The sequence below is a fragment of the Megachile rotundata genome, chromosome 8, assembly GCF_050947335.1.
Source record: "Megachile rotundata isolate GNS110a chromosome 8, iyMegRotu1, whole genome shotgun sequence".
Classification (NCBI taxonomy): Eukaryota; Metazoa; Arthropoda; class Insecta; order Hymenoptera; family Megachilidae; genus Megachile; species Megachile rotundata.
Window position 1 is genome coordinate 12849420 of NC_134990.1, and position 13101 is coordinate 12862520.

Below are 13101 nucleotides of genomic sequence, written 5' to 3' on the forward strand. Positions count from 1 at the left end.
GGAGAAAGTTTGAGTGTTCCACAGATATAGGATTACTAAATGATGCGTTTTGAAGATCACTGATTAATCTTCATATTATGGTCGCTGTTTTACAAGGTTAATTACGAGGAATATTTTCTAATATTCAGTCCCGTGTCTTTGACAGCCACGGTAATTGACCTAAACAACGAAAGGAAGGAACAACGAAGGGAACATAATGGAAATACGAAGAGGACGAACCTGGCTGATCCGAGTTTCCCTCGTTGAAATGCAAGGATAACAATTTGCAAGGGATGGAGTTGAAACTCGAGGGGAACACACTACAACAACGAGGAGAAAATCGATACGTTGCGAAATCGCAAAAACAATGGTCATTTCAATAATACCAAAAATTCCTCATGTTCGATAACGTCCCTTTCGGTAAATCAACGGCACATTTTTCACTGTCACAATTAGTCCACGTCACATTTAACAAAGACAGAATACTCGTCCCGGAAAGTTCTAATTATACTAATAGATGAAGTGATGGTTTGATCCATAATTAACATCGTGTATTTCTGGATGTAGACATCACGTGTGTCACCTGAGATGACGAAATTCTCGTATATTAATTCTGCAATACCTTTAGAAAGGTATATTTAAGATAGTAGTATAAACAAGTACCTAAGTAGTGACTGTTTAATAAAAACAAGTCTTTATCTACGCGCTGTATTTCCACACGTGGTAATTCCACGCTTGGTAACTCTACGCATGGTAACTCCACGCTTGGTAACTCCACGCTTGGTAATTCCACGCGCTTTACCTTCACGCGTTGAGTACTTTCACGCATAGTAACTCCATGCTTGATAATTCTACGCGTTCAGTATTTCCATACGTGTAACTCCACGCTTGGTAATTCCACGCGTTGTACCTTCACGCGTTGAGTACTACCACGCATAGTAATTCCATGCTTGGTAATTCTACGCGTTGAGTACTTCCACACGTGGTAACTCCACGCTTGGTAATTCCATGCGCTGTACCTCTACGCGTTGAGTACTTCCATACGTGGTAACTCCACGCTTAGTAACTCTACGCTTGGTAATTCCACGCTCTGTACCTTCATGCGTTGAGTACTTCCACGCATAGTAATTCCATGCTTGATAATTCCACGCGTTGAGTACTTCCACGCATAGTAACTCCATGCTTGATAATTCTACGTGTTGAGTACTTCCATACGTAGTAACCCCACGCTTGATAATTCCACGCGTTATACCTTCACGCGTTGAGTACTTCCACGCATAGTAACTCCATACTCGCTAATTCTCCGTGTTCAGTATTTCCACACATGATAACTCCGCGCTTGGTAATTCCACACGCTGTAACTTCACGCGTTGAGTACTTCCACGCGTGGTAACTGCACGTTTGCTAATTCCATGCGCTCTACTTCCACGCGTAGAGTACTTCCACACATGGTAACTCTATGCTTGATAAAAAAATTTGAAAGATATTTTCTTGAAACAGAGATAGAAGATTGTTGAGGAGCTACAAAAAGTAAAGTGATGCCTCAAAATGAAAATAATTAAAAAATTGAAGTATAAAGATAAATAGAGGTAGAAAGAGATTTGCAAGCGGACGAAGAGACTCGTACGCGAGAGGAAATCGATGGAGTTTCTAGGATGGAGGACACCCTGAGGATCTCCGAGGTTAGCAAGGCTGCGCAGTAATAGCGCTTAACAATGAAATATCATTGTCTAAAACGGTCCTGGTAGCCCCAGACAGCAGAAATGGGACTAAATGGATGTTGAGCCCGTGCTCGAACGAGCTTCACCGTCGATAATTCAATGCCCTTCGAGAAGCCAGGTGTACCGCGATGTCGGTGACGTTACGATTTTGATAATTGTTCTATGGGATACAGGGTAGGGATAATTAATCGTGTTTCGGCCGCTTGTCGAGGGAGATTAATGAACGTCGAGAACTTGTTCCACGGGAGATAAATGAATTTCTATGTTAATCAAGATTTCGAATTAAATGCTGCGTTTACCGAGGGGCTTCTGAATTACTGATCTCAGGGTTAAAGGTGAAATTGAAAGGTACATGTACTGTTAGGAAATTTGTACTAATTGGAGTTGTATATAAATAACTCTACGCGCTGTATTTCGACGCGCGGTAATTCCACGCTCGATAATTCTACGCGTTGTATTATCATGCGTTGAGTACTTCCACGTATGGTTACTCCACGCTTGGTAATTCTACGCTTGGTAATTCGACGCTTGGTAATTCAGCGCGTGGTAATTCCACGCTTGGTAATTCAACGCGAGATAATACCACGCCTGGTTATTCGACGCTTGGTAGTTCCACGCTTGGTAATTCTACGCTTGGTAGGTCAGCGCGTTGTAATTCCACACTTGGTGATTCTACGCTTGGTAATTCAGCGCGTAGTAATTCCACGCTTGGTATTTCTATGCTTGGTAATTCAGCGCGTAGTAATTCCACGCTTGGTAATTCTATGCTTGGTAATTCAGCGCATGGTAATTCCACGCTTGGTAATTCTACGCTTGGTAATTCAGCGCATGGTAATTCCACGCTTGTTAATTCTACGCTTGCTACTTCAGCGCGTAGTAATTCCACGCTTGGTAATTCTACGCTGGGTAATTCAGCGCGTGGTATTTCTACGCTTGGTGATTCTACGCTTTATAATTTAGCGCGCGGTAATTCCACGCTTGGTAATTCCACGCGCTGTATCTTCACGTGTTGAGTACCTTAACGCATAATAACTCCATGCTTGGCAATTCCACGCGCTGTATTTTCACGCGTTTTATACTTCCGCGTATGATAACTCCATGCTTGGTAATTCAACGCGCTATATTTGCACGCGTAGGTATTCTACTGGCTGGATATTTAACAATTTCACAGAAAATGATAAATGACTGCTAATTTAATATTACAAGTAGAAAGCAACATACCTGTGAAAAGCAGTATAATGTAACAGTATAATAAAAGTAAAATAAAATATGACATGACTCCACCACAAAACTAACAAATAAAAGCTAAAAATTTCTCGATATTTCGCATTTCTTTAGAAACACGATTGCCCAACTTCCCTATTCAAACTTCCAAACTTCCATAGCCAATTTCCTGAAAAACGAGATTTCCAAGTAAACGAGGAAGTCCGAATAAAAACAACTCAACATCCAGCGGCATATCGGTGACACGATTGGTTACCGATCAATACCCCGTGCAGTAATTTCAAACACGAATCGAGATCTCCGAGCGTTGCTGTACAGCGAAAGACACTAAAGATCGATATACCGGTATTCCATCAGGATTCGAAAGGAATTCGCCGATCGTATCGGTGCTGGAGTCGAACACGAAGCTCCTTGGCAATAGCACCGGAGGACGAAACATTCCCGAAGGAGTCCTAACGCGATATATTCATAGGAACGTATATCAGGCCCATATGTATGCCGGTGCTCGCACTTGGACAGCTACGAACCGATGCATGCAGACACATAATCCGCAAGGACATCTCGAATGTGCTCGACGCTGTGCATAGACGGTGTTCCTGAAAGATGATATAAATTGCGGGCCACTTTTTATCGTTTTCCTTCTTTTTGGGGGGTAACGAGTAAAAGATCTGATTGAATCGAGCATGGAAAACATGGTGCTCCATGTGAAAGATGGAGGTGGATGATAGAAAAGATACACCAAGTGTCACGCATATGTGGACTTGGAGGTATAGGGATCCGGGTGTGTGGGGATTAGATGATATAGGGATCTGGAGATATAAGTATTTGGATGTATAGAGATTTGGGAATATGGGGATTGGAGGATGTGGGGATCTGGACATGTAGGGATTTGGGCACATAGGAGTTGACAATATAGAGATCGGACTATGTGGTGATCTTGATATATGTCATTTGGACGATATAGAGATTTGGACATATGGGGATTTGGTCACATGGCGATCTTGTCACTTAGGGATTTAATTACATAGTAATCTGGTCATAGAGAGATTTGGTCACGTAGGGATATGGTCACATATGGATCTGATCACATATGGATTTAATCACATAAGGATGTGGTCACATATGGATCTGGTCACATATGACTTTGATCACATAGGGATTTGCTCACTTATGGATCTGATCACATATGGATTTAATCACATAAGGATGTGGTCACATATGAATTTGATCACATAAGGATTTGCTCACTTATGGATCTGATCACATATGGATTTGGTCACATAAGGATGTGGTCACATATGAATCTGATCATATATGGATTTGATCACATAGGGATGTGGTCACATATGGATCTGGACATATGGGGATCTGGTCACATAGGAATGTGGTCACATATGAATTTGATCGCATAGGGATCTGGTCATGTGTGTACAGATCCAGAAATGAAGGGATCTGAAGATCAAATGCCTAGTGATCTAATAGAGCTATCTAGCTCTAATCTTTCTAGAACTAAAAATTCCCATATCAACCCCAAAATCTCCAAAGCCTCCACAAACCCAAAAATCCGAAACTCCAACAGCGTACCTCCCCAAAAATCTAAATCTCCACAAACCTTGAAATCCAAAAATCTCTAAATGACAGAAGCAGCACACAGAATAAAGAAAATCAGAACCATATGCATGCAGAAATCCGTTTCACCGTGAACGTTTCAAGATTTTTAAAGAAGCGAGTTTCGTAGACGTCCATAAATTCGCAATGGAATCGGTTAGCAGAGAAATAGAGAAACAATGAAGAAACAAAGTACAGTGACTGATTCTGTTCCTTTGGAGACTACCCTATCTGTGTATAAGACTGTATACGAAATCTCCCGAGATCTTACACGGCCAGTTGCATAATTCACCAGGCGACACGTAAAAGATGTCGGGGTTGGCTTCTCTGCTTGGCCAGAAACGAGAGTCTCAGGAATCCTGGGCATTTTTATGGGGCTTCTTTCCCTGGGAAGGTGGAAGGAAAGGACATGCAGGATGTGCTTTGAAAAGGGAGAAAAGAAGCTCGAAAGTTCCTCGAGGACAGTGTCGCCATAAAGAACAGTACATTCTTTCGTTAAGATTTTTGAAATATTTTGAAATTGTAAAAGAACCTCGTCGAATTTTCGAAAATTTTAGATTGATCCAAAGATTTGAATCTTCGCAAAATTGTCCACAACTCGGATAACAAAACTACGTCAGCCTCAGATGCACCTTCCCGAGATTTACGCGATGACCAGAAACCACGGATATGAAAAATGTGCGGAAGAAAGGAAACGAATTTGAATAAGAACAGACAGCTTCCTTTACGGACATCCTCGGAGCCCATTGTGCCGGCCAGGCTTTGACCGTCGAACACGGTTTCTATATTATTTTCTTCCGTCTTACCTTTCTCATGGTAACAATTTCGCATCTGAAAACTTCTTCAAGAATATTTTCGTATTCGAATCTGCTTCGGATTGAATGCGAAAACTTTTCCACTGAAACTCTTCCCGCTGACCGTTGTCGAAAATACTTAGCAACGAGATCGAATTACCGTCGAAAATTTTTTGGGATGTTGGAGTAATTTGAAATTCGAGAACGAGATAAACTATGGAAGTTCTGAGGTGATTTAGGGAAGAGTGAAGAGAAGAAAATGGGAGAGTTTTTTGTACGAGATTGAGAAGCAATAAAAGTCAATGGGTAATCAAGGTGGCCGCCATTTTGAGCGCTTGCGCCGCCATCTTGTCAAACTGACGAAAAACCATATTGTCCTTTCATCTTCTAAAAATTATTTCACCTGATTCGTATTGAAAATTTGACAAATTTGATTAATGAGCGTCGAGAACTTGTTCTACGGGAGATAAATGAATTTCTATGTTAATCAAGATTTCGAATTAAATGATGCGTTCACCGAGGGGGCTCCTGAATTACTAAACTCAAGGTTAGAGGTGAAATTGAAAGATACATGTACTGTTAAAAAATTTGTACAAATTATAGTTGTATATAGATAATTCTACGCGCTGTATTTTCACGCGTGGTAATTCCACGCGCGATAACTCCACGCTTGGTAATTCTACGCGTTGTATTATCACGCGTTAAGTACTTCCACGCATGGTTACTCCACACTTGGTAATTCCACGCGTTGTATCTTCACGTGTTGAGTACTTCCGTGCATAGTAACTCCACGCTTGGTAATTCAGCGCGTGGTAATTCCACGCTTAGTAATTCTACGCTTGGTAATTCAGTGCGTGGTAATTCCACGCTTCGTAATTCTACGCTTGGTAATTCAGCGCGTGGTAATTCCACGCTTGGTAATTCAGTGCGTGGTAACTCCACGCTTTGTAATTCTACGCTTGCTAATTCTACGCTTGGTAATTCGACGCTTGGTAATTCAGCGCGTGGTAATTCCACGCTTGGTAATTCTACGCTTAGTAATTTAACGCGTGATAATACCACGCTTGGTTATTCGACGCTTGGTTATTCGACGCTTGGTAGTTCCACGCTTGGTTATTCGACGCTTGGTAGTTCCACGCTTGGTAATTCTACGCTTGGTAGTTCAGCGCGTGGTAATTCCACACTTGGTGATTCTACGCTTGGTAATTACACGCTTGGTAATTACACGCTTGGTAATTACACGCTTGGTGGTTCCATGCTTAGTAATTCTACGCGCTGTATCTGCACGCGTTGAGTATTTTCACACATAGTAACTCCATGCTTGGTAATTCCTCGCACTGTATCTTCATGCGTTATATACTTTGACATATGATAACTCCATGCTTGGTAATTCAGCGCTTGGTCATTCTACGCTTGGTAACTCAGCGCGTGGTAATTCCACACTTAGTAATTCTACGCTTAGTAATTCAGCGCGTGATAACTCACCACTTGGATATTCATCTTGTCAAACTGATCAGCAACCATATTATCCTTCTATTGATCTTCTAAAAATTATTTCACCTGATTCGTATTGAAAATTTGACCCATTTTGCATCGAAAATTTGACCAATTTCGTATTAAAAGTTTGACCCACTTCATATTAAAAATTTGACCCACCTTGTATTAAAAATTTCCATAAAAAGTCTATTTAAGGTCTGACCCCAATGTACAAGTAATTAAATGCGGCATGTAATTTATGCCAGCCCCTGATAAAAATATTTTACCTCTGAAAGAACAATCGTGAAAGTGATAAGAGCGAAGGAAGTGGGTCACGCTGTATGGGTCGTAGGAAAAAAAGGAGTGGAAGCATGGCACGTCTTAAATAAATCTGATATGATACGAGCTTCCTTCTGTCGGCCAGGCAGTAATAACTTGCAACACTTCCACGACTAAATTATTTATTATCCTGCAAGATACGGAGTTCCCTTAGGCAGCTAACCAACGACCTCGGAAGGAAGACATTATACGTCAACAATACTCTACGGACCGTGTACATCGTTTTGCGCTGGGATACCGGCGCAATCTTTTCGTTAAATTAATGAATCTGTACAACTGCTGCTAATTTGCTTTATGGAAGGAATTTTGTGTTTAATTTGGGGAGTTCTTGTTGGAGTTTTGGGGGAAATATTTGAAACTTATATTTACTTTTGACTTATATCTACTTTTACGTTAATTTGTACTTTTACATTAATTTGTAATAAATTTAGGATAATTTATTATATTCACATTTTTAAGGATTTATGTACAGGTTTGTTTATGTACGACTTGACTGTGTAACATTGATATACCAATATTGTTGTGTAATGTTATTTGTATGATGCTATTTTGTGTAATCTGTTATTTTATGTTGTTTCCAATAATGTTTATGTAACGCATATTTTACATGTGTTATTATTTTATTTTATTTCTGTACAAGTAAATAATTAAAGTATCACAAGCAGTTATGAAATCAATTTTAAAATCTATCGTTTTCCCGCGCTTTTGAGGTTATAGTACAGCTATTATAATTTTCGTACAAATATGACTGCTTTTTATGGCACACTTAAATAGAAATTCGTACAAATAATCTTTCTCTATAGTAAACTTAAATACGAAAAAACTATCAACACGAAAATATGAATCAAACTCGTAGCTACAGAAACTACAAGTAGTTGTAGAAAGTAAAATTTCGATATGAGAGTGAATAATTCTTAATAACTAAATATCACAGTAAATTATGTGTTAGTATCGAGGAAAAAGTAGAATGTGTACTCACCAACCTTGAAGGGATGTTATTTCCGTAGATTTCCTTCACTTTTCACTAACTTAAAGCGCACAGTTCACAACGACGCGTTCAAATCGCAAATGCGTGGCTTCACTGACGCGAGGGCGCTGCAATATGGCCGCCAAACATTGTCGCGCCAAATTTGAAACGAATTCTCTGGAAATTCCGAACAGACGTTATAATTAAAAATTTAAGTATAAATTAAAATTGTGTAGTTCTAATAAAATGTACTGACACTTCTAAATAATTTGATTAACATAGCAGTTATAATTTTTTTGAATTATTCAAGGAATATGAATAACTCCCATATGACTTATGGAAAGAGTAAATTAATATATACTGAACATTCAAATTTTTAAAATGTTAAAATAAATTTATAAAATGGTAAATATCGTTGGTCGATAAGATAGTATCTCATCTTATCTTACCGTCTAATGGTAAAGTTTAAATTAATTATTAAATAAGAATATTTAACTGTCCTAAAAAACAACCCCTTCAATAATGTTACAAATTAAATATATTAATCCAAAACGATTCATCTAACATAATAATTGATATTTTTTTATGAATCTTGTTTGTATCTTCTCAAATATCGGTACAAGAACTACCTATTTTAAAATTGTGTTATAAATTCCTTGTGAATAACGAATAAATTAATAGTGAGATAATTTGAATTATTCACAACGCTTATATAAGTTTATAAAATTAATTTTGCAACGAAAATTATAATTTGTAAAAAATTCAATAGTTTTCCAAATTTACCGACTGAGGGAGTAACTATAGTAGTATTATACTCGTGATATAAAATAAAATATAAATAAAAAATGTGAAGAACAACTTTATCATCCAACAATTTTACTAATCCAAATATTCAATTTTTCACAATATTATAAAATGTAATAATCAATAATTATTTCATACTATAATTTAAATAAGTCACAAAGCATACATTTATATTAAATATAAAAATATCCAAACCTCAGATAAAGCAGCTTACTAGAACGAGTATTACAAACGAACGAGAATTCCATAATAACAAAACTGTGTTACTATAACTGTCCACATTTCTCACATCCTTTCCCTCCGAAGTCTAAAGCGAAAATGTGTCTCGTAGACAGCCCTATACACCCTACCTGCAATTTCTTCCAACTACCGCGTACCCTAAACTCATTAAACTTGCAACATTATTAGAAGACATTCTCAAATAAGTCCATCAAAGTACAGGCTAAATCGTACAAATTATTCACCACACTGGCGATTAAATTAATATAACAAATTGTCGTCAAGACAGAAAACTGCTGTATGTAATATTGATGCGAAGACTCGATCAAAACACTCTGCATTGTGTAATATTGATGCGAAAAATTGTAAGTTGCGAGCTACGGTCTATGAGGCGTATAACGAGCTCTGAAGACAGACGATCTACTTCGCGAAGAGGGAGAACATGAAGAAACAATCTAACAACTCGATCGATTACTACATACTCCCGAATAAAATTCTGTGCACTACTCTCGGAATATCGCTTAGTGATAAGAAGCGGTCGTTATGTGGACAAATATTCGCGTATTTGAGGTTGTTTGTGGCGGTCGCGTCGATTAGCAGCTTTGTTGTGCCCCAAGCTATGCTGCTGTTCATTAAGTGGAACGATTTGAAGATTTTATCAGGTAAAATGTGGGAGAGGGAGAAAGTTTCTGGATTATTACATTTGGAATTGATGGAGGAATTTTCAAGTTTGTGTTGAGTGAAATTATATTGGTGTTCTGAAATTTTTAAGACATGAGATATTAAGTTTGGAAAATTCTTAGCACCAAGTACCAAATTTCTGAATTTTTAAGTCAGCGAAATTCCGGAATTTATAATTTGCTGAGTGCAAAATTCTCCAATTCCAAATTTCCCAATTCTACATTTTCCAATTCCCACTATCCCCAATTCCCACATTCCCCAATTCCCACATTCCCCAATTCCCACATTCCCCAATTCCCACATTCCCCAATTCCCACATTCCCCAATTCCCACATCCCCAATTCCCACGTCCCCCAATTCCCACGTCCCCCAATTCCCACATTCCCAAATTCCAAGCTCCCCAATTCCACATTCCCCAATTCCTATATTCCCCAATTCCCACGTCCCCCAATTCCCAAGTTCCTCAATTCCACATTCCCCAATTCCCACGTTCTCCAGTTCCCACGTTCCCCAGTTCCCACGTTCCCTAGTTCTCACGTTCCCCAATTCCCACGTTCCCCAATTCCCACGTCCCCCAATTCCCACATTCCCCAATCCCAAATTCCCCAATTCCACATTCTCCAATTCCCACGTCCCCCAATTCCCAAGTTCCTCAATTCCCACGTCTCCCAATTCCCAAGTTCCCCAATTCCCACATCCCCAATTCCCACGTCCCCCAATTCCCACATTCCCCAATCCCAAATTCCCCAATTTCCACATTCCCCAATCCCCACGTCCCCCAATTCCCACGTCCCCCAATTCCCAAGTTCCCCAATTCCACATTCCCCAATTCCCACATTCCCCAATTCCCACATTCCCCAATTCCCACGCCCCCCAATTCCCACATTCCTCAATTCCCACGCCCCCCAATTCCCAAAATCCCCCAATTCCTCAATCCCCAAATCCCAAAATCCCAATTTACCAAATCTCTCTTAACTCTGAATTTCCCAAGTCCCCAAATTCCCAACCTTGCAAGCCCTAAATTCCCTCCAAACGCAATTCCCGAACTCGAATAATGTAATCACCGCATCGTAGCAACTGATCTCTTCTGATCAGAGGTAGGTGGCATCCTAACGACGCTCGCCCAATTCGAGTTCAAACTGATTTATCTGGCAATAAGAAGAGAGAAAACGTACAAACTGTACAAGGAAGTAAGAAGTTTGTGGAACTCCACCGATGACCCCGAAGAGAAACGATCCTACGAGGAGTTTGCTTACTGGGCGAGACGCTTCACGATTATATTCTACTCCTTCGGCACTTGGACCACGGTTATCTACACTGCCTCGGCAGCTGTCGATTGTATTATAATACAGTATTCCGCCAACAATGATACTATTACTCGATCTTTACCTTTTGACGTCTGGTAAAACCTGTTCTTTAAAACTAAAATCTGATTTTCAACTTTTTTCGTACTGTAATTGTTCGCAGTAAGTTCATTTCATGGAAAGTTTGATAACTGATTTTTCTCAGAAATTCTAAGACACAATTTTATGCATTTATGTATATTCACGTTTGATAACAAACTTTTGGCAAAAATTCCGAAATACAATTTTATGAATTTATGTATAGTGAAGTTTGATAACAAATTTTCCTAAAAAATTCAAAGACACAATTTTGTGAATTTATGTGCATTGAAAATTGAACGATTACATAGTTGAAGCAATTGATGTAAATACACCTTGTTCAAAGAACGACATCATGGTGAAGCAATAAATATTAACAGCAAATTTCTGTAATCGTTCAATTGGAATATAAATCGCATATAAACTACAAATTCATGGGTACCAATTTAGGTACGGAACGAATGTGAGCGAATCCCCTAGCTTCGAGATCATGTTCACCGTACAGACCGTCTCAGCGATCTACAACAGCGCAGCGATTTGGGGTATCGAAACTTCGTGTATGACAGCTATCCTTCACGTGTCGGGTCAATTTAAGTTAATTAAAACGTGGATTAATAATATCGGAGTGAAGATCAAGAATGAACCGAAGGATCACTATTATAAGTGTCCGCCGGATATTGAGGATGGCTTGGTCAGATGCATTCGTCATCATCAGAGATTGGTCAAGTTAGCTTCATTTTTCTTAATTATTTAATTTTATAAATTTGTTAATTGCACTTTTAGTTAGTTGCTATTTGAACTTTGTATTATAGCACTCTTTACTTAGATTAGTATTTAAACTCTGTATTATAGTACTCTTTACTTAGATTAGTATTTAAACTCTGTATTATAGTACTCTTTACTTAGATTAGTATTTAAAGTATATACTCTTGTACTCTCTACTCAGATAACTATTTGAACTCTGTACTCTTGTACTCTACTCGGATTACCATAACTTTTGCACAGTGTGGTGAACGAATTGAACGATCTGCTAATCCCCATCATCTTCATCCAACTCCTCACGAGCGGCATCAAGATCTGTTTGAGCGGATTCGCAGTTATGAATAACAACACGAATGCCGAATTAATTAAAGCCGTTCTTTATTTATTCGGGATGACGACACAGCTCCTGCTGTATTGTTACCCCGGTGAGATTCTGATTCGGGAGAGCGAGGAGGTAGGGGATGCGGCTTATCTGAATGTGTACTGGTATAAATTGCCACCGAGTAATAGAAGACAGCTGCTTCTTACAATTCTGAGAGCGCAGAAATGTTGCAGCATTACTGCGGTGACGTTTCAGAGACTTTCGTTTCGAACCTTGACTGGCGTAAGTCCTTTATTCTTTGCTTGAGTTATCGGATTTTGAAGAGTGTTATGATTTAGTTTGATGAATAATAAGTTATTTGATATTGGTTATTTAGCAATCATTTAGCAATTTTAACAACTTAGTTATTTAGCAATTTTAGCAACTTAATTATTTAGCAACTATTTAGACATTTTAGCAACTTAATTATTTAGCAATTATTTAGCAATTTTAGCAACTTAATTATTTAGCAACTATTTAGCAATTTTAGCAACCTAATTATTTAGCAACTATTTAGCAATTTTAGCAACTTAATTATTTAGCAACTATTTAGCAATTTAGTTAATAACTTGGTTGGAAGTATCACGTAGTATAGCAGAAGACGTCCAATTTGTTTCAGGTATTTAATACAGCGGCTTCGTACTTTACCCTGCTGAGACAAATGCAAGAAACATCGATCTAACGATTGCAATCGTAGTTTCGGAATCATGGGATAACTACACGAGCAAGTTCAGAATTATATTGACTGAAGTTATGAAGTTAATGAGAAATGTATGATTGAATT

The 13101-nt window shown here is 38.6% G+C and overlaps 2 protein-coding genes across 3 annotated transcripts in view; one reads left to right on the forward strand and one right to left on the reverse strand.

The window, feature by feature from the left end:
- The window catches only part of LOC100877700 (uncharacterized), a 216876-nt gene extending 208598 nt beyond the window's left edge, over nt 1-8278 (reverse strand). Inside the window, exon 1 of one of the 2 annotated variants that reach the window (XM_076534252.1) lies at nt 8125-8278. The gene's annotated coding sequence lies outside the window, so the exon portion shown is untranslated. Of the gene's footprint in view, nt 1-8120 lie in introns of both variants that reach the window. The other variant, XM_076534251.1, reaches the window with a different exon arrangement.
- A 1272-nt stretch (nt 8279-9550) lies between these two features.
- Nucleotides 9551-13073, forward strand: LOC100879426 (odorant receptor 10-like). Its single transcript, XM_076534253.1, has 5 exons — nt 9551-9793; nt 10908-11214; nt 11645-11920; nt 12200-12560; nt 12937-13073. The coding sequence occupies exons 1-5, from the start codon at nt 9574-9576 to the stop codon at nt 12997-12999; spliced, it is 1227 nt and encodes a 408-aa protein (XP_076390368.1). The 5' UTR covers nt 9551-9573; the 3' UTR covers nt 13000-13073.
- Nucleotides 13074-13101: the final 28 nt, after the last annotated feature.

Coding starts and splice junctions, on each gene's coding strand:
- LOC100879426 (XM_076534253.1), top strand. CDS start 9,574: ATGAAGAAACAATCTAACAACTCGATCGATTACTACATACTCCCGAAT. Junction 9,794..10,907: donor CGATTTGAAGATTTTATCAG/GTAAAATGTGGG, acceptor TCTTCTGATCAG/AGGTAGGTGGCATCCTAACG. Junction 12,561..12,936: donor CGTTTCGAACCTTGACTGGC/GTAAGTCCTTTA, acceptor AATTTGTTTCAG/GTATTTAATACAGCGGCTTC.